Source organism: Xiphophorus couchianus, chromosome 4 (genome assembly GCF_001444195.1).
Source record: "Xiphophorus couchianus chromosome 4, X_couchianus-1.0, whole genome shotgun sequence".
NCBI classification, from domain to species: domain Eukaryota; kingdom Metazoa; phylum Chordata; class Actinopteri; order Cyprinodontiformes; family Poeciliidae; genus Xiphophorus; species Xiphophorus couchianus.
Genome location: NC_040231.1, coordinates 19,221,630 through 19,244,160, shown reverse-complemented (window position 1 = coordinate 19,244,160; position 22,531 = coordinate 19,221,630). Strand labels below are relative to the sequence as shown.

At 38.5% G+C, this 22,531-nt stretch overlaps 1 protein-coding gene across 1 annotated transcript; it reads right to left on the bottom strand.

Annotated features, from left to right (window-relative positions):
• Positions 1–798: 798 nt before the first annotated feature.
• On the bottom strand, positions 799–21,030 carry alx4a (ALX homeobox 4a). Its single transcript, XM_028014233.1, has 4 exons — positions 20,253–21,030; positions 9,565–9,884; positions 6,012–6,140; positions 799–4,737 (listed from the first exon to the last, which is right to left on the bottom strand). Exons 1-4 carry the CDS (start codon positions 20,602–20,604, stop codon positions 4,417–4,419), a joined length of 1,122 nt encoding a protein of 373 aa, XP_027870034.1. The 5' UTR covers positions 20,605–21,030; the 3' UTR covers positions 799–4,416.
• Positions 21,031–22,531: the final 1,501 nt, after the last annotated feature.

Genomic DNA, 22,531 nt, shown 5'->3' with positions numbered 1-22,531 from the left:
TCACTGCATAAAACAGTTTGTCCTTATTTGTTTACCTTTTGTTTTTTTTTTTTGCCTGTAATACAAGTGTGCGTCTGGCCAAAAGGGCTAGAATCCTCCAGGAGCTGCCCAGTAGATGGCAAGGAAATAGGGTGAAACACTTTACTGAACTGTACGTAGGACCACAAACTTCCTGGATATTTAGCATTTGGAAATTTTGCATGGGATTAACTGAATATAAACCAGTTAGCTCAAAGCTGGATTTTTACATTTATTTTGGGGAAATTCATATGATCTTGACTAAAACAACTAGATTCTATGAAAGTACCCTTGAGTTTATAATATTCCTCAATAACATTGCTGCTTATTGCAGGGGATGTTGACTCACCCTCCCACCCCCTCAATATGCACTGCAAATTACATCATTTTGTGCACCAGAGATTTCTCTATTTTTTGAATTACTGCCAACAGATTTTTGAACCCAGAGTTCAGGATATTTAAGTTACCCAACTATATTAAAGAAAGCAGGTTTTGGTGATATTAGTAGATTAACATCTTTGATACGTGGCATTAACGTTTAACTTGCAAATAACACATGAATGTCTAAACAAATGTTTATGTTTGTATATGAATCAGTTTGTATAAATTAGCCACAATTTCCAGTTTTCTGGTGTAAATTGCCATAATCCCCAAGGAAAGTGTCTTATTACCATACTTATTTATTACCATATGTTTTCTAAGCCTGTTCAAGTACACCATCGACCCACACAGATGTGAGAAAATGACTTGGATGCCCATGGTAATAAACTCTCACCAAGGTGCAATAACTTATAGTACTTTAATCACTCAAACAACACATGCGAGAGCAGATTTCTTAATTCAAAGTGTAGCTTAAAGCCACAAACATGAAAAAAACTTTTAAAGAACATAAGCAGACAAATTCTGTTCATTCATCTTTGAAAATACATGTATACACCTCCAGGTTTTCAATAAAAAAGTGTATATTCAAAGAGTACTGAAAAGCATGTTTAAATACTTGATAAACTGATTCAAAAATATTGACTAAACATCAATTTAATTACAATTCCAAGAGCTACGACACATCAATCTTCTCCATGTACAACAATGCATCAACACATATATTCATCATATAGTTGCTCCTATGCTGATTACTTGACTTCAGTAGTATCAGAAACTGAGAAAACTGGGTAATGGAATCATTCATGGCAGAATCAACGCAGCGGACAGGAAGACGCTTCCTCGCATCAACAGACCTATAAAAGATACAACCAAAAAAAAGTCAAGCAAAACCTAAACTCTTAAAAAAGCTAGAACACCGAGTATGTGTTCTGTAAACCTGAGCAACTCAGTGCTACAGCGTTTGCGTGCTCTGTGCAGATGGACAGTCTTCATTAAACCAGATGCTCCCGTCCATCCTGACACACAATATGGTGGTCTTCAGCCTCCACAGGGCTCTGTGTTAATTAAAGAGCCTTACTGATCTGTGCGGCCCTCGGACCCTGCAGCTGATTATTGGCTGCAGCACTGGGGCTGTTGGACGTGATGGAAGCGAGCCCAGGAAGAGGCGCGGTGCATCATGTGTGATAGGGGTGAATCGTTTGAAAGCAGAGCTGTGACAGCTGAAGCTGGAAGCATGTGTGAGGCATGTTTGTTTTGCATTTACCCCTCGACCGCAGCTGTGTGCACTGTCCTTTTCCCAGAACACCGGAACACACAGACGCCCTCACAGCTCGCCCTTCGTTCAACCCCTCAGCTAAAAGGAGGGTGGGGGGGCAACCTCATAAAGAATACACTTTGTCTTCCACGCAAACACATATCCTACCATTTTCGCCACAGAGTTTACTATAATGCAGATAATTTTAGAGTGATCTCTGCTGACAGATTTTGGCCTGTAAGTTGCTGCTCCAACCAAACAAAAGGGAAAGTTGATGTGGTTCAGTTTAGGGAAATCCTCTGCCTTTCGACCTGGTGCAATATTTCAGATTGACTCTTTGAGAAAATGAACATCTTTGTTATGCTTTAAGCCTACATTTAGCTTTCTGGTCACAGGAAATATGTCCACCCCTATGCTATAGAACTATGGAAAACTTCATTTGCTATTTCTGTCACTAGAGGAAGCTGTTGCCAGGGGGGAAACTAGTCCTTATTGTTAAAGTATATGATATCCCCAGTTAGAAGTGAAACATTTGGCTAAGTCCACCTGACTTTTATCTGCCTATTCTCCTTCCTGTATCTAGCAAGTAATACCTGTTGTTTTACTGTACAACCAGTTTTAAATTATTGATAAGCAGTCTGAGTACTCACTGAAGGTGCACACCCTTGTAAAAAACAACAAAAAACAAAACAAACCAAAAAACCTATAATAACTGGTGAATTTAACTAAAGTTCTTTTCAACAATGACAAAAAAACTGAGTTGTCCTAGGCTCTATTATTGATAACCTTACTATCCTTTTGACTGTTTTAAATTTCTTTTAACATAAAAATAACAATTCTTTCTTTGACAAAAAATGTGTTATGCCAAATTTTAAAATTTGGTAGAGCACAAAATTTGATTAATTTCTCTATGTGGAAATTGACTGATTTCTGTTTCTTTGTTATAGTGATGAAAACATCAGACATTTAGTCAATAACAGGCCATGAGACAACTGGCCAAGATTTTCTTAACCATATTTTAAGTAGGCACCGGTATAATTAGGCTTCACTAAAGATTATCAGCAAGTCTAGAAAGGGCAATGTTTTACAATGAGGAGTCTACCAAAAATGTGGCAAAGGTGGTATTATGCTGTGGGCCGGTACTTTAAACGGATAACCCGTTGTCAGGAGCATAGATTTGACAGTACAAAAACATGACTTAATGGAAAACTTTATTAAAACCTGCTCCATGTTTAGTATCTTTAGATGCTGTTCTACAATGATCTCCTTTTATTTGAATCTGTTTGCAAAGATGTTTTTGGTTCTGTGCTTCTCTTCAGTGGCAACATTTCGAAACAGGACTGTTTATTGGGCCAATTGTTTTTTGGACTGTGATGAGCTCTTTTATCTTTCCTTCTTTCTTGAAAGACATTGAACCTAACAATAACATCCATACTAAAACTCTGCCAGAATGTTTTTATTATACGAACTTCAAAGATTTAGACTTTTTGTCAGGCTTCTTTCATGCTTCACCTGAAATGTAGATTATAATTAATGACTGTGTTATTGTCACATGGCCATCCCCCTATAAAGACGTTTTTCAATTAACAGTGACTTTGATGCTTTAAGTACTTTGAATAGAGCAACTAGAAAAAAAAAAATACCACCTGTTCAGCTTTGACTGTGGTTTCTTAATAACTTAACTGCTTTGACAGCTAGACACATTCTTGTTGAAAATCCTTAAAAGTTAAACAATGACAAGTCCTTGAAAAGCTTCAAAGTGTCAACGCACATTTGTAATCTGTGCCGGTCTTCTCTCTTTCAAACACGGGGATTCCTTGTTTCTGTGTTATTCCTGACAGTCTGACTGAGTAGAGGGCGCTTCCTTCTCTGAAGCAAGGCAAGGGGCTCAGTTGAGTCCACTTATTAGAGAAAATGTCCTTTTTTCAAAGAGAGGCGTGTCTGTTTCAAGGCTCTGAGGTCCAGAGAGCAGCAGGCCTGCTGTGCACCTCCCCTCTCACTTCCTCGTCCATTGCCTCTTCTCTGTGGGCATCAACAGGCCTACTCAGTGCAGCAGGTGGATCTCCTATCTCGATCATACTCAGCCTAATCATATTTCACCCACTTGACAGTTAAATGTGAGGAAACCGAATCACTTATGGGTTTAGACTTTCCTAAACTTGCAGTATTTGCGAAAAGCTGTGTTGAAAGTGAGGAGCCAGACATGATGGATGTGCAGGACGATTTTCTGAAACACTTGTTTGTCTTTACAGCCCCAGTATTTCAGATATTAAAAATTTGCTAATGCTAAAAATATTGTTGATGAAAAAAAAAAAAAGAAATCATTGTGGCTTCAAAAATTTAACAATGACTTTCTGTTTTTTGCTTTTTTGGTTGAAATATCTGTAAAAGTACAAAGAATTCAGAAAAAAAATCCTACAAAAAATTAAATAAAGTAAAAATGAAAACAGCACCAAACACCAAACGGCATACACTTATAGTAATGCACAGACAATAAACGTGGGCAGATAAGTGCATGAGAGTGTTTGAAATCCTCCTCTTTGTCTGTCTTTAGGACTACACAGGATTTTTTTCTATCAGGCTTTCACACCGACTTTCCTCCAGCAGAGGCACTGAAACCTGGCAAATCTCTGCCAGTCATCTCCGATGCTCATAATCATTTTTGTTGCAGCATTTATAAAGGCAGTCACTTCTTCCTGCAGAGTTTTGAATTAAGTGCCCCTAGTTTGCGTAAGATCCCCCATCCAGCGTGCATCGGCGCATCATGTTGCCCAAGAAATGGCAGCACTGTGCTCTTTGGCTTTCATACGCAAAGCAGCAATACTGGAGGATTTGCGGTCGGGATCCATGTTGAGATCGTATGCGTTGATGCCTGCAGCCATGCCAGGAGAGCCGCCAAACAGGCTGCCCATGTGAGGCTGTCCAACGTGTCCACCGGGGCTCGATACGCCCAGGAAGTCAGAGACCCCACTGGCAGAGTGGGGGTGTGGGGTCATGCAGGTGGTCACGGTGTCGCAGGGAACAACGCAGCCAGGGACAGGAGATGCTGCACTGCTGCCGCCGATCCAGGAGGGGTTCTGGATCTGAAAACATTGTCAGGAAGGTAGAGGTAGAGGTTTCATAAAAAATATATATAATAAGATATTTGATTTGTCATATTCAGACAAAATGATCACACCTCTCTGCTGGTTGTTTATACAGTAATCTTATGTAATGGCCTTCACAATAATGAGTAAGAGCGCTAGCCTGAGTCTGGTCCAGCCATCACTGAGCCACACGACTAAAGAAGCTGTTCAAAGGACACATTTGTTCCTTGCTGGCTGCAAAACAAATTGTCCCTTAGGGGCAACAAAGTTTATCTTGATGTTAATCTTGCTGTTGCCACGCATTTTGTTTCATTGAGTGAAAGACTGTAAGAAAGTATGCAACAGGACATGAGAGAATTTAGAAAGAAAGCACATACATGAGTCTTGGAGAGATTGATATAATGTGCACTGTGACTACAGTCAAGGTTTCAAGAGTGACTGCACACAGATGCATAGTATCAAGGAAATTAACTATAACTGTTGCGTTCCTTGAATTAGGCCACTTTCAAACCAATATTGGAAACCTGGACAAGTTGCCAGTCCAATATAGGACAACATAGGAGAAAAGTAACCAATCATATACAAACTCCTGGGGTCAATTTAGAGAGAGCAATTCATCTAGCATGCACTTAACACAAATAGTTATAAAATATATTATTCGGATTTTACTGATTCTATAGAATATGATATTTTTGATATTTATCATGATATTCTACTACACTGGGATGTGCCTGTAGTATTTTAAGACACCCCTTGTTAACCTAAAGACTGAAAGGTTTTATCAGTTATTCACAAGTTGAATCAAAGGTGAGTATGTTGCCATAGGAACGCATAGCAGCAAACTGCAGGCAGCCAATATCAATAAAGTTGATGTCTAACCCACAGCTTTTGGTATAACTCTATTTTAAAAGGATATTTTGATGTTTTCAAATAAACTTGGACTTCACTTGAACATCTGTATTTCAAAATCCTATATCTGTCTAATCAAAGCTGAGTTGGACCATTCTTCACTGAACAGAAATCCATTGATGAAACTTTTTTTTCTAGCTGTAAAAAAGACCAAGTTTTCAACATAAATCAATACAAAAGTGAAAACGACAAGACTGACCAAACCTGAACTCAATTATTCTACTCTTATTAAGACAAAAATCTCTTGTGCAGACTCCTGTTAGCACTCAATAAACCCCCATTAGGAAAAATGCCATTGTTTTTTTCAAACTATCTGTTTGGACTGTTGTGTTTTGAACACGTTTAACATGTTGCTCCTGTACCTGTGCGTAGTTCTCAGGGCGCGTTAGGAGCGGCAGCTCGTAAGCAGTTGAGAAATGTGTTCGGACCTGCTGCATCTGACCAAATCGTTCCCTCTTCCTCCACTTTGCTCTCCGGTTCTGGAACCACACCTGCAAATAAAAAACAAAAGTTTATACATCTTTTAAGAGAGCAAGAAGTTTGAGGTGAAGTTAAAATGAGACTGGAATAGCAGAAATGTAGTGTTACCAAACCCAAACACACTTTTGCTTGAGATCAAAAGGAAGTACTTTTATCTAGATGTTTTAATTGGGAATCTGATTCTCATTAAAAAAAAGCCCACAACCTTAGTGTGAACTCACAAACTCACAGTCACAAAATTGCAACTCAGAGGCAATTAAAGCTGTACAAGTGTGACTGAAGCGGAAGAGGAGGTGGATGATTTGGAGACAAATTACTACAGAAATTCACATGTAGTTTGTAGCTCTAAAATCATCTCACCAAAGCTTATTTGTTGTCTGACCACAGTGTGTGCGTTTTCTCTTCCATAATTGTCTTTGACGTCTAATCTCATTGTGTTTACTGCAAAAATTAGTGTGTTTGGCTTTCCAGTAGAGAATCTGAAAGTAATCAAAATGTGTTTTTGTCTCTTGTGCTGTAATCATCATGTACCTTTTTTGTTGTAAACAAATCTAAACATCTGAATGTAAACATTTGGTTTTATTGTCTCCTGAAAATGTTGTCTCTTCCATTGATCTTATCTTTTTGGACACAACTCACACCAGACTATTTTTCTGGTGCTGTCCTGATATCATCCAAAAAGGGGGAATTGAAAAGGGAGATGGGATGATAATTGGTGTTTGTTTGGATCTTCCCTTTTAATTTCCTGAAGCCTAAAACCGCTGGCTTTGAGACACAGTCTTCGTCTAAATTCCGAAGGCACACCGATTTGAGGCCATAATCCCTCTTTCCTTGATGTTTGATATGTCTTCTTTTGAGCCTAATCATCACCACCCAGTCGGAGACGGCTGTCTCTGAAGGTTTCTTTATGGATTTATTGTAATGATCGAGTATGCCACATTCTTCCTCAAATCCTGAATCCATGAACATCTCAGTTTTTGCCCTGCTCCAAGTCTGTTGGCTATTATGCAGCTCTAACATATTTCTATGTTGCACACACTGCCTTGTGACAGTAATTGGTAAAGACCTTGACAGCTTAAGTAGCTGGTAGACTCTCAATGAGCCTTTATTTATGTTACTGCCCCAGAGAGAAAGAGCAGAGAAATACCACACTGGCCCCAGCAGGAGGGCTGTACGGGGGCTGAAAACACTTTGAAGTGAGACCGCGGCTCAGAGGATTGATAACCCGCCTCTGCTGTCACTCATTTCACCTTCCAAACCAAGTAGGAGAAGAAAAAAAAGGGGCTGTTGAGCCTGGCTTCGGTTTTCCAGCTCCCATAAAACTAATAACGTAACAGGAGGATGTCTGACCAGTGTTTATGTTCATCATCAGCTAGTTTTATTCTCATTTTCTACAAACAAATCTCTAAATGGAGAACTTGACATTCTCTGTGAGGACATCAGAGGGCACCTTTGGACGGAGGTTAAAGAGATATACCATCAATGTTTACTGTTTTCATTTGAAACTCATTAAAAATAAAGTTTATCCAGTAAGACTTGCAGCAGGCTTTCCTGTGCTGTTTGTTGTAAACTTTTATCGATGTATTAAATTCCGCAACATATGCTTGCATATTGTCTTTTCTTTGTTCTGGCATCTACAAAATGGGAATAATGGTGTCATGCTAATTGTGCTAAACATCAAACATTAGTTTGGTTTAGTGACAAAAAGTTTAGCAGTGCTAGTTCAAATTGTCTGTGCTAAAATGACTTGAATTTAAAATCAGGATGACTTAAAAACACTATTTTTCTTCTTGTTGCTTCTTGTTTCATATGGTTCACATTCTATCTTAGTTTAGCAGACAACTTCACATCATGACATAACATTGCGGATATTCCTCGGCTCCTTTGGGTGTGCTCTCAGCGTCTTGCCTCCTCTGTCTGTAGGTGGGATCTGCGTCTCATCTTTCATCTATAAACTCATGTGGACACCTGTGTTTCCCCGGTGAACTCTACGTCCGATGCCGTCTCGGCTCTCTGGACTATCAGAGCTGCAAATCTGAGAGATGTGATGCTACTGAAACCCCTGACCTGTGACCCCTGACCTTCACATGTAGTGTATGTGACTCAGATCTGACTTCACCTTCTTCCTTTGAAACCCTGAGACTAAAAAAGCAAACACCAGGCCCTGGCATTGTTTAACAAAAAGTCCCCTGTTATTTGATGTGCGTGTATGTGAAACATGAACCGGTGAGGTCAGTTTGCTCTCCTTTCTTTTGTAAGAAAAAAGCTATATGCTTTTTATCATTAGTTTAGGGTGTTCTAACATTTCTTTGCTCCAGATGCTGACCTGATGAGTTGTCTTTTTTTTTTCCTCTTGCATGCAAATTACCTGAGTGGAGCACAAAACCCTATCCTCTGCCTGACAAGGCATCTTGTGCCTTTTATCTTTTTAACTTGAGTGTTTAAGAGGGCAGTTGGGAGAGCCGACGACTGTAAAGCTGCATCCATCTGCAGCGGGCAGGTCAGTGATAACACGAACTGCAGAGCGGCATGCCTTCAGACTCTGGAGTGAGTTACGGCCCTGGAGGCTGCACAGATTTCCTGAATTTTCCACTCACCGTTTCAGCTCATCATGTGGGTGATTGTTTTTGATCAGTTTCTTATCTCATCTAAACTGACAGACACGGAGCGAACGAAGCCAGAATATAAAATAGTAGGCTTGTTTTGGCCAGAACTTGAAGTATGCTTATAACAGTCGCTGACGAACCAACGGAAACCCATGGGAAAGGTTTCACACCTCCTGGAGACCACAGCAGGGACACATTCTTGTCTGAACGGGTCTTTAATGAAAGAAAAGCAAGGAAAATCCAAGGGCTTTGGTCCTCATCCACATGCACCACACAAAGACATGGTGCAGATATGGTGGAGGTCTCTTTCACTCTCTCTGATGTGGGAATGCATTACAGCACTTGCGACCAGTTTCTAAGCTAATTGAGCCAAAAGGTCAGAGGGGCGCTGTGAGCCTCAGCTCATAGAGAAACTGACAGGAGAGATCTTGCAATTTCAGGAAACTAAACTTTGAAAGTGCAAAGGGATAAAGCCATCAAGACAATCCTATGGAAAAACATTGCAGAGCCATGTGTTGATGAAAGTCTTCTCTCTTTAAACTGCACATATGAGGCCCAGGCAGCTCAAACCTCAGCCCCCCTGATCCACCCTGGGCCCCCTGGCCTCTGCAAGCTCTCACTCCCCCACACACTCTCTCTCTCCCCACTCCCACATTACTAGATAAATCTCTCATGTTATTCTGTGAGTGACTTTATCTCTGCAGATGCTGAAGGGTCCAGGAGGTTTTGTTGTTTAAAGCCTTTTCTCTTGAGAGCTTTTTGTTAAAGCATTGTTTCCAGAATAAATGTACCCGACGTCCATTTAGTTGTGTTGGCTCTACGCTCTTACCTGCACTCGGGCTTCAGTCAGGTCAGTCCTCAAAGCGAGCTGCTCCCGGGCGTAAACGTCAGGATAGTGCGTCTTTTGAAAAACCTTCTCCAGTTCCTCCAGCTGGTAGCTGGTGAAGGTGGTGCGGTTGCGTCTCTTCTTGCCCTTGTTGCTTTCGCCACCATCGACTTTTTCCAGCGGACTCGCCAAGTCGTTGCTCGGCGACCTTTCGGAGGCTGCCTTGACGCCTTGGTCCTTCACAGCCAAGTATCTGGAGTCCATTCCAGGTGGATCAGAGTCTGGGGCCAAATCAGAGTCTGTCAGGCCTGAACTATCCTTACCTGCAGAAACAGGAAGTGTGTGAAACGCTTAAAAGCATTATTTTCATACCTTAATGATTGGAATGAAACAACTCTTTGTAAATTTGTTTCTATTAAGCTGAAGATAAATTAGAAAAAAGGGGAGTAATTATAAGTGTAACATATTGTAGTGGGGAAAATACAGTGTAATTTTCAGAAGACAGGATATATTTGGACCTCAAAGGTATTTTTATTTTTCAGGTGACCTTATTGGCCTAAGTGCTCAGAATAAGTGAGTCCTTGTTGATTTCCAGCCAGATGGACTTCTCACCTGCTTCTTTCAGTAAAATTTATATATATATATATATATGTATATATATATATATATATATATATATATATATATATATGTATAAACACCTCTCATAAACACTTCTCGTCTTATTCTCTCCACTCAGTTGCTGTTTGTCGCTGAAAATGTCTCAGAGTGGCTAAAAAGTCATTTCTGCACCAGTATTGTCACAAATAAATTGACCGGCTTCTACAGATCCAAAGACAATAAAAAAAAAAATCTCTTATTCTCCCTGTCGATTGCACTTGCAGTTTAGCTGTAAAACCTCAGCCAGCTCTCTGATCATGAATTTCCACAGTATATATATATATATATATATATATATATATATATATATATATATATATATATATATATATATGTATATGTATATATATAGAGAGAGAGTGCCATCTTCAAACTAAACATTCTTTTTGCAGTCATTTTTCAACACTTTTCTTGCCTTGGCTCACATGCAGAAATCTGCTGAATATTTAGGTCGTATATCCAACAAAATCTTCCAATGAAAATCCTTGTGTGATATTTTTTTTGATCTGGGGCCATCATAAATGATTTTCCTCCTGGGAATAGACATGGATCATCTTATTAGCTCTATCTAATATCAAACAAAAGAAAACAAGGGGCCTTCTTTGACTAAACTTCCAGTAACGGGCCTCTGACAGACCATTCAGATATAATGCTTTCTTTGAAGGATCAATATTTTAATTTATGAGGTCTGACGGGGCGGAACAAAGAAATTTCTCACTCTGTGTGATGAAATTTTGTTGTGAAATGTGTTGGCGCATTTAGCGTGTGCTTGTAAGACTGGCTGCTTAACCCAGTAGACTACAGATTTTTTTCTATGTTGTGTGACTGAACATTGCAGATTTCACTCCCTGACTAAGCCTTCTTAACCACCAGCATTGTCCTCTACAAGACACACTCATAAACACTTCTCGTCTTATTCTCTCCACTCAGTTGCTGTTTGTCGGTGAAAATCTCAGAGTGGCTAAAAAGTCATTTCTGCACCAGTATTGTCACAAATAAATTGACCGGCTTCTACAGATCCAAAGACAATAAAAAAACAATCTCTTATTCTCCCTGTCGATTGCACTCACATTTGATTTCTTCATGGCTGCAGTTTAGCTGTAAAACCTCAGCCAGCTCTCTGATCATGAATTTCCACAGTTTTGCCTCTGCCAGAATTCTGTTGTGAACTAGCTGCTCCTTTGGAAACGTTGCCTGATCCAGCTCAAAGACGAAAAAAGGACCGCTAATGCATCGCCTGAGTATAACACATTCCCGTGGAGGACATGGGAACAGGCTGCTCAGCGAGAGCTGTCTCACTCAGTTTCAGTAACACATCCTATTATTATTTTACCAAATTATTTTTAGGACTGCTGACATCTAAAGCTTATCTGCTCATCCAACAATGTTTAGAAGTTTCTAAAGCACTTAAAATGTGCCAAACATCTTTATTATTTGAATTTTAATCATCTTTAACTGACCTTATTGCTTAATTATTAAGCTAAAATTTAAATTTAAATCTTCCAAATGGTATGGGTAATTTTGGGCTTAACTGTGTGTATTGAACTTAGCATGTATGTTACACCACAGTATTTTCTTGAAAGATGTGGAGTAGGCATTGCGAGTACTCCCTAGTTCAAAGCATATATCAGAAGACAAAAAGTTCCTCAAAGTGCCATTCTGGGTTCTTTTCTTTTCTAACCTGTTTTTCTATTAGGTCAGATGATTTAACAGTTCAGTGAAGCTTAAAGTCATCTCTTCACTGATGATCTCCATTCTTACTGCTTATTTAGCATCCCCCGAGGTACAGAAATAGTCCTCTAATTAACTCCCTGGCAAGTATTAGACATGGTTGAATCACTATAATATACAGCTAAATTCAGACTGATAAGAAAAATAACTTAAGCTTTAATTATTGCACCAGACAGTTCCATATCTACCAATAAACAGCAATTGTTCTCGCAGAAGAGCAGTCTCAGTAATAGGACTAATTTTTGATTAAGCTTTGTCCTTGTGCCATAATATAAAACAATTAATAAGAAACACGTGTACAATAAGTGCCAGGAAATTACATTTTTTGCAACCTGGGACCATTTCTGTGGAAGTCAGTGTTATGAAGGTTCACCATGAACAGCAGAAAATCTGGGGATAACAGTGACACACAGTAAGGGTGATGCAAAGGTTGAGGGAGAGAGAGGCAGCACCCCGGGCATCATTCATTGAAGAACCAAAACTGGGTCTTGAATGAATGATGAAGAATCCAAAATCAACAAGATGTCTGATCTTGAGTAGATATAGAAACTCTTACTAATTCAGGAGGTGTTGAAGAAAACTGAACTGCAGTTGCTTTATGTTTCTGATATTGCTGTCATGAAAATACAAAAAAGCGGAGCAGGAAGAAAGCTATCTCTTTTTATAAACTTTTTTTTCTACCTCATGGAAGCTTCAAATACATTTTTGAGATAAAATAATATTTGTTGACATCATTATTTATTTGACCACTTTTAGTGTTTTATACCAAAATAACTAAGTTTACACAACTTTCATTAGTATGCAGAAACATTTGGAACATATTAGAAAAAATGCAGGTTCTAATATCAAAACAAACTCTCCAATACTGGTTTAGACGTTTGCTAACAAGAAGACTGCATGTTTTTGACTGACATCAACAAACCTTTGGTACAATTCTGACTCAACATTTGAGTCAATATTTGATATTGGCCATACATCATAGCATAATTGGTAGATTTGATTTGAAATGGTTGCTCTCCATGGTACAGATCAGGCTATTTGTCTATAGATGTTACTTCTAGTAGCGAGTAAAGTTGGGCCCATATAAAGGCTTGATGTTAGTCAGCTTTTTCCATTCCAGAACCACTTCTGATATGTGTCTGGAATCATTGTTGCGTCGAGTCGACTAATTGCTGTTGCCATTATGCGGTTCAGGTGTGTCACTCCTAAATAACCAGTGTCGCTCCCCCTCAGCAACCACTTATAATTTATCTGGAGTCGCTCCTGCTTGCAGTGGTAGAGCTGTGCATGCAGACATACAAATTTAACTAAATTTGGAGGGTGATTTACTTTATTTTTGTTTAGTTTTACAAAAAGCCTTATAAGAAGCAAAACTCTACAACATAGTTGGAGATAGACTCCTGGTGTACCTGACCACGTCTTCCCATTGTGCTTCAAAGGGGGCAAATGTCAAACTGCTGTTGCGTCATGTTTTCTTTGCTGGGACTCGTGGTCCCCATAAAGCGCAAGCGCTCAGGCTGTTTGAAATCATGAGGCCTCTCTCCTGATCAAAGGATTTTGCCCAAACATGCATCCCTAAAGTTTTTTGGCAAGACCGTGATATTGTAACAATCTCCTGCTTTTAATCCATTCAAATCTGTCACAGGTGAGACAAATATTAAAACCTCCTGCAAGCAATGCCATATATATGAACAGTGTCGAGATGCAAACTCCAACAAAGACATAAGGACTGTATTTGGCGTTTCATCTCAACATATGTAAGACTTTTAAATGCAGCTCACACAGAACATTGAGGCAGAGACATCAGTAGAAGCACATTTAATTTTAATTTCGTCTGTTTCAGGTGAAAATGCGGACATAGTCTTTATATAGAGAAATAACATTGTTTTTGCTGTAGCTTTGCATGTCCACAGAGAAGATGCCTAGCAATTAGGTGCTTAGAAAGTAGGGTATAAAAAGCAAAGAAAACTTCCATCTGACTTCACTGCAGTTGGCGTAAAAAGTCTGCTTCCAAAAGCAACATTTATGTGTTTACTGATCTAATAATATCCTTAACTCACAGTGTAATGCTGTGAGGTTGTGTGCATGTCGATGAACAAGTCCTTACGGGCTAGAAGGTCAAAACCGCCCGGACAGATATTACTGCTGCAACATCAAAGAGTAATTTCAACTGGCTGTAAAGCGACAGGGCACCTTCCCTGACTTTTTACTGACTGCCCTGACTGGGGTCAGCTCACAGTGTTAAAAGGAAATACTATAAATTACACACCACATATTAATAGGGAGAGCAATTAACTACATGCTTCCTAAACAGAAGATGAGCTGTCCAATGTTGAAGGAGCAAAATGAGATAAAAGGCGGAAAAGGAAATGCATAATATCCATTTTATGTACTTTTAGATGTTAAAAGTTCCAGGATCTAATCTGAAAAAGCCACAACATTTTGTCATCATTCATTCGTTTAATAATAATAATAATTATTATTATTATAGCTGTAGTTGTAGTAGTATTCAATATTATTACTTTTTTTTTTACCACTAGAGGGGGACAAAAGCTGTTTGCAACCTCAACTTAACGTCAACACACAGCGCCAGTAAAATTCTTATCATATTTAGAAAATAAGACAGCAACATTATATAAAACACAAGGAGAACATCATATTTCAGCTGAGATATTAGCATTTTAAAAAAGTGTAGTGTTTATTGCCAATACTCTTGCCTCTCCGTTTGGTGAGCACTCGAATTTTGGCCTCCTCTAAATTACTTTAGGTATAATTATAAAAAATATTCACTAATCTAATTCTGTTTCTACAAGTTGTTCCTATAGACTTAAAAATAAAAAAATCTTGTTTGGAGAGTTTATTTTAAAAATATAAATTCAAATGACATATGCCTCGCACCACGGCCGAAGATCTTATCAATGCCTTTTATTTGACAATCTTCAAATAAGGACAGATAACAACGAACGTTCAAAACAACGTTTTCAGGGAATATAATTTTGCTTCCTTTTATAAAAATGACATGCGTCATGTGCTGACATGCGTTGCACGTAAGGGCCTAAATTGAAATGAAAATAAAGCTTCTTCATCAAAGTATGAGAACAAACTGAATTTAAGAGCTGCAGAAAACATTAAAACAATGCTTTTTGAGCTATCACGGATAATACAATATTATGTGAAGCAAACATGCAGTCAATGAAAAAATGCTTGATTCATTTAAATCTGCCTGAGCACACACTCTTTCTCTCTCTCATAGTTTCCTTACCAGTTTGATTTAAAATATTTGTTCCCATGCAGTCGCCCCAGCAGGACAAAATTTTAAACATCTACATTTTGCAGATTGAAGCTTAACTGTGTTTTTGTTTGATTGTTTATGTTTATAAAATCAAAAAGCAGGTTTCTGAAAAAAAAAACAAAGGAGATGATTCACTGCTTTTAACTAAGGAGCTCATGAAACCATCATATATATATATATATATATATATATATATATATATATATATATACATATATATATATATATATATATATATATATATATATATATATATATATATATATATATATATATATATATATGTAAAAAAAAATTTTGCACCGTTTCAGGGAACAAAATAATTAAACTTCGACTGATCATCTTCCACAATGCATTAATTTCAAAGTCACAGTCTGAAACTGCAGTTCAATTTATGTAAAAATCCACAAAAACAAACAGGAGCTAATATTTATCCTCATCTGCAATCTTGGCGAAACCCGCTCACTAACACCAAGTTATTAGGAGAGAACATAAGGTTTCTAATTTCTCACGCATTTCCTTAACACATAAAAAATAGGAAAAAGACAAATACGAACATTACATTTTGTAAAGCAGTTTTATGTTCTTCGCTCACTGATGCAGTTGAACAATGCCAAACATTCAAAACCTGTTGTAAAGTTTTATATGATTTAGATTTAGTGAAACCGCAATGCCATGCATAACAGCTACCTTCACAAACTTATGATTTTGACCTTGCTTCACTCTGAGCATTAAAACATTTAATTCGCTCCGTCTGCCTTATCCAGTCCTGCTTCTGTAGGAGACTTCAGTTTACATGACACAGAATCAACGAGACCAAAAGAACTCATGGACTTCATGAGCATTTTTCTGTCCAGCTGCTCTCAGTCGGCCATGCAAACTGAGCCTAATGTAAATTATCCTGCCAAACTTTAGGCTAAATGGTAAAATGATCCTGAGTCCCTGTCACCTCCATTCACGTCAGGGACTTGCTGAAGCGTTCCTCGGCCGTCCGAGCCGCTGGGCTGGTTCCCATTACACCCTGCTCCAACCAATCTGTACAGACGACTGTTATCAGGGGCTGAAGTGGTTGTGTTGGGGTCAAAAAAGGCTACAAAGGGGAACTGAAAACCCTGAAGAGTGACAAAGTCTCAGGATGCTGAAATGATATCCAAAATGTTCTTTAAACACTCTGAAGAACCAAAACATCCAGCCTGCAGGGTTATATCAGACAAAAAAAGGTAAAATGATAGCTTTTATTAGTTTCAATTGTGCCACAGGTCAAATATGACAAGGGATCACAAGCATTAATGGATTATAATACGACCTGCTATACTGTTAAACTGGAACCCAATGCTGAAAGCTATAGCAAGTTTTAATTTGACACCAAAGAGTTTCAGCCTGAGTTTCACATGATTTCTCTGCTGCAAGCTCAGAGGAGTACTCACCCTCTTCTCCAAACATATGAGGGGCAGAGAAGCCAAGCTAAAGGTCAACACCCGCAGACACAGAGAGAAGACATGGGGACATCAAAAGAGGAAGTCTCTAGGGACACTAAGGTTATTGACATATTGATCAGTCTAATCATAAATATAGATAGATAGATAGATAGATAGATAGATAGATAGATAGATAGATAGATAGATAGATAGATAGATAGATAGATAGATAGATAGATAGATAGATAGATAGATAGATTTCTGTAGTATTTTTAAAAAGTTCAGCACTTTTACAGTATGTTTTCATAAAAAATTAGCAGCACAATTTCATCTCATTTCCTAAAGTAGAATGCAACTGTGCACAGTTCCTCAGTGTTTCTTTTATATTTTCCCTTCTGAGCAGCCAGACTTTTTTGTAATCTTTGAAAGTTGATCTTAAGTGTTTTTAGAAATGTTTCTTGGCAGGAGTCGTATCCTGGGAGCTGTGTCTATAATTCTGCGGTCTACACAACAGAGATCTTATATTGCTTTTATGCTAATAACTAATGATGATAGCTACATCATAGTACTTACAACCAAGCATTTTGATTGTTAGTTTTGATTATTAAGCACTTTTTTAAGGAAATGTTTCTGTCTAAAACGCTGACCTTTATCCTGACCTTAATGCTTGTGACCATCTGACCTGCCGTTTTGTTTTGGTGTGCCTCTCCAAAATAATCATTTGCCACACTATCCTTAGTGAGTACTTCTAAGTTTTTTTATTCATTAATCAATTCTTTTAGAAACAAAAACTAATCCTATCAATGCTTGTTCTGCATATTGTTGTGATGCTCTTGATGTGATAAAACCAACGCACCGAGCTCTCCTCTGTCCTTGGTTACTCTCAGCAGCATGACTGACAGCCTGATGGCTGTAAACAACATGTTTAGTGAACCAAATGTAGGTAAATATTTGTCAAGCGACCGTTCTGCTTTCTGTCAGGCAAAAGCGTCTCAGTTGAAGCTGACAGCTTGCTGGTTAGGCAGCTCAGCGTTTAAACCATCTGAGAATATCAGACTGCATATCACATCACCAGAACCCATCTTTGATAGCTTGAGCCCCTTCTGGGTGAAATACATCTCTGATAAAGGAAGTGAACCAGCAGATGAAATATTTCAGTATTTTCTAGTACGGAACAGAGAAGGAATCATTTATCTTTTTTGTTTTTTCTTAAGCAGGTTCAGCATATTTTACTTCCACCTTTTAAACTCAGTCAGAAGTCAGTAAGACCATTCAGCGATAATTATGAGTAAAGCAGCCTCCGGCTCTTATTTTTTATGTTGTTGTTTTTTTTCAGTTTTTTTTATTTTTATCAGGCCACGTGAGTCGTTATTTATTTTCATCTTTGCGTCAGTGATCCTAAACGCGATTAAAGTAGGAACTGTTCTGATCCAAAGCTTGAGGAGGTACTAAGGAAGAGGTTTGTCAGTGCGGGGTCAAGTCAGTGTGAGCTAAGGGGTGTGTGTGTGTGTGTGTGTGTGTGTGTGTGTGTGTGTGTGTGTGTGTGTGTGTGTGTGTGTGTGTGTGTGTGTGGGGGGGGGGGGGGGGGGGGTGTGTGTGTGTGTGTGTGTGTGTGTGAGGGGGGGGAGGAGGGGGGATAAAAGCAAACAAAAAAGTTTGACATCTGAGTTGTATTAATGGCGGAGTTCCTCTGTCTTTAGGGCCGAGATATTTTTTCCTGCCTTTCCTTCACGGTGAATCCGCCGCTTAGCTGTAAAACAAGAATGCCAGACGAGCCGCTCTGGCGTATTTTAGACTTTAAAGAACCTGATTTAAGAAATGGCCTACATTACATTTAAACAATCATGAAACTATAAAATAATTATCCTGAAACTAGAGGTTTTAACGTATTTCGAATATTATTCATCTCATAGGATGTGTTGCAAACAAACAAACAAATAAATAAATAAATAAACTTGTATTTCGGTTTTTCTATTTATTTTATTTTACCCTCCTGTCTCGCATCCTGAGTGTTTACGGTTTTTAAACTCAGCCTACCAAGTGCCTCGTTTACAACGTAATATAAAATTTTATTTCATCTCTTTTTACCGGATCTATATCAGGGTTAATGGGTGCTAAAAACTTAACAGCCGGTTTTAAGAGACCCACATGAGCTAAAAAGAAAAAAAAAAGAAAAGAAAGAAGAAAGGCAGAAAGGAAAAAGAAGAATTATCTCACTGGTCCTGACAAGATGGAGCCATAAAGAGCTACCAGAAGACTAAGCTGTCAAAACATCTTAAAACTGCTCTTCAGATTCATTGCAGGAATGATGAATATGCAGGTCGGAGAACCGCAGCGAAATATGACGCAAAAGCGCCCAGTCATGTCCAGAAATGTCCATTATTGAGCTTGATCTTTTGCTTTTAAACATTAAAATATTTTTTTGAGTTTTTAAAATATAGCTCGTTCTCATTCCTTTTTTAAAATGCAAATTACCTAAATGTTTTTTTTTTCTTAAAATAATAATAATAATAAAAAAAAAACATTTGTTGAAACGTGAAAGCGCAAAGGAGTTCGATAAAAATGATAACGAATAGAATTGCTCTGTTGTGCAAAAAAAGAAAAAGGAAAAAGAAAACAACACCTGAGCGCACGGTTTTCTTTATCGTGCGGCTGAATACAGATTTGTGTACGTGTTATTATTTAAAGTAGACAGAAGTAAAAGAAAAATGTGTGTATATTTTTTTATTATTATTTTCTACAACCAGTTTAAGATATTTTAGGGCTCATTTGTCAGTGAAGATTGTTTGAGTCTTTGAAATAATTCGTCTTAGCAGTTTAATCATGGTTTATGGAGGATTTGCGTCATTTTCGGTGAGAAATTGCAAACAACCTTAAAACATGCAGGTTCTATGTAAAAGACAGAGGGGGAAAGTTCCTAATTTTAAAGTCACCTAAATTAGTCACTAATTAGAGCAGTTTTCCTTGTGCAAATTAATCTAACTGGACCCAATCAAGCCGAGCAATGACACACAAATATTATTAATTTGAACCTCCCCGCGTGTGCCATCTGAAAACCCGTTAATTCAATTGTCCGACTCAGCTCCAATTTTAAGGATTGTAATGCAGATTAGCACATTAATTGCGCCCTAATTTGATTTTGATGTCCAAACAGACAATTTGATAGTTTGAGGGACAAGGAGGTCAGTCGTCTTCATAACCAGGCTGCGCGCTCTGCAGCTGCAGGGCCATGTTGTTGATTTTTTTCTTCTTTTACGCGCTGCTGTCCTGTGTGTTGCTGCTGATATTGAGGAAGATGCTGTCGTAGAGATGACACGAAGAGGATGCAGGGCGAATTTTATTTTCAAAAACGACTTTTGGACAGACGGAGCAGCTCCGGCGCATTATTCCATCCAGTCAGGCGGATTTTGCGAAAGCCGAGCAATGAATGATGGCTGACAACATCCAAACGGTTAGGTGGATTTCTTCTTTTATGATACAGAGTTTTAAATGCTCTACCCTTAATTACCATCTCTTTTTATAAGGAACTTTTTTTAATGTACTTTTTACAAAACTTTTTTAAATGGAAACCCGTGTTTTATTCCACTCACCATAGCACGGGACGAGCGCTCCGTTGTGTCCCCTCTCCGGGAGTAGCTTGTCTTCCGCGGGCGGTGTTTTGCAGGAGGACCTCTGCATGAAGAGGTGGTATTTGCTGAAAGAGCCTTGCCCAGCTGCGGCGGCATCCAATGACTGGCACTCCTGCTGGAAGGGGCTCCGGGACTTCTCTCCGTAAGCCTGACCTTTGCTGGACAGGAAGGCGGTGGAGCTGTATTTGATGTCACTAGCTGGAAATGTCCTAAAGTGGTCCGCCTGGTGATCCCTACCTTGAGCAGCAGAGGGGCTATAATATGAATCCATGGATGTCATGTCGCTGTATGGGACACAGGTCTCGGCGTTCATGCCTAAAAAAAGAGTCAAGGGAAAAAGAAGACCAAACTTTTTTTTCCCCTCTCCTCTTTTCCCTCCCTCTCTATCTCTCCTCCAGAAACCCCTTCCTCTCCGTCTACCTCATTCAGATGAAAAAGCACCCGCACGCACGCATGCACGCACAGAGACGCTGCAGCCCGCAGCAGAACCGCAGCTGGGTTTGGTTATGAAGCGATTCAGATCTTTTCCAGGAACCACTGTCGTTGACCAAACACTCCGAACTCCCCCTCAGGTTTGAGTAGAGTTACACAAACCTCCGTCTCCCCTCAGAGGATAGGACCCAGATCTCCCGGCCTCAGGGACCTCTCCTAAGTGATTATGCTGATGACATGAACGAGTTAGGTTGCTTATTTGCTAAAAAAGAAAGGGAGGGGGAAAAAGCAAAACAGGGGCGTGGGGCTCAACACATGACATTAATGTAATTTGGAGATGAATAAAAAGCGATGGGTGACGGACAGCACCGGGGCGGAGAGAGATGGAGAGAGAGCGCAATTTTACGCTTGATTCGCAATGGTTCATCAAGGGCAAATTATCCATATTCCGCAAAACGGGGCTTCTGAATAAAACTTTGTCTTTAAAATTTTTGAAAGAAGCCTTTTATGCTTTTAAAACGGATTGTAGTCATTGGCAGTCTATTTAATTTAGGGAGAGAAAAAACATGCGGGCGCCAAATAATCTGCGATTTTAAGACAGAAAATAAAAGTATCGGTTTAATACGTTGGCCAATCGATTTATTAACAATTTTGTCATATCATTTTTTTAAAATAGACTCAGACCCTGGGTCAGAATAAAAATACATGGCGGAAGATATTTTTTTAAAAACGCAGTTTATCAATTCTTTAATATTAAATTGAGGATATGACGTAGCCCACTGCTCAGACCCATAGTGTGCTGCCATCTGTAGCCTGTCGTATTCTTGTAGAGCAGCCAAAGGGTGTTCAGAGTCTGAAAATCAGGTTGAAAGTGGAATTATTTGTCAGTTTCATGATACCCAGATGAAAAAATGAATATTTTCAGTGCGCTGTACAGTCAGTTTTGCGGCGCTCTTTAATAAGTAAAGTATGACTAAGTTTGGGAGCAACAATAAAATTCATATTTGAAATAATGCAAACAGCAATTCGCGTTCCTTCTTTTTCTCTTCGTGAAATTTAACCAGGAATCCACCAAATGAGCCTCCACAAGCCTTGCAAAAAAAATTATCAGCTTTTTCAGAGGTCAGGATTTATTTTTTATGTTTATAAAAGGTCAATATTTTGAGCGAATTTGGAAAGAACCTGTAATAAAAACACTTTTGAACAGCAGTGATAAACGAGAAGATGCACACAAGGCGAACTCTTCTGACAAACGTGTCCGGTCATTACAAGGCTCTTTTCTCCAATTAAGTTTTTTTGTATTAATATTTCTTTTTTATATGTAGATGTAAAAGTTATTAATATAATCTATCAGACACATCATGTTCCAATACACCAGTCATGTTCTATCCGTTGAAAAAATGTAATATATTGTTCAATGTGTCAAAAATAAATGAGTGCATTAAATTAAAGAATAAAACAATAAAATAAAAATAATTACGAAATGAAATGTACAAGTAAATACATCATTATTAATAATAATAGTAATGATATTGGTATAATAGTATTAATAGCATATAATAATAATAATAATAATAATAATAATAATAATAATAATAATAATAATAATAATAATTGCACTTGTGCTTTTGTTGCAAAGTTTTCCAAAATGCATATCAGTTGGGTTTTTTTGCGTTACAATTAGAATGAAACATAACAATACACTGTAACATTTATGACACTTTATTCCTTGCCTTTTTCGAAACAGAATTCAGAGTGCGCTCTGAAATCATATCCAGCCAAAAAGCACTGAGGGGAAAAAAAACTGA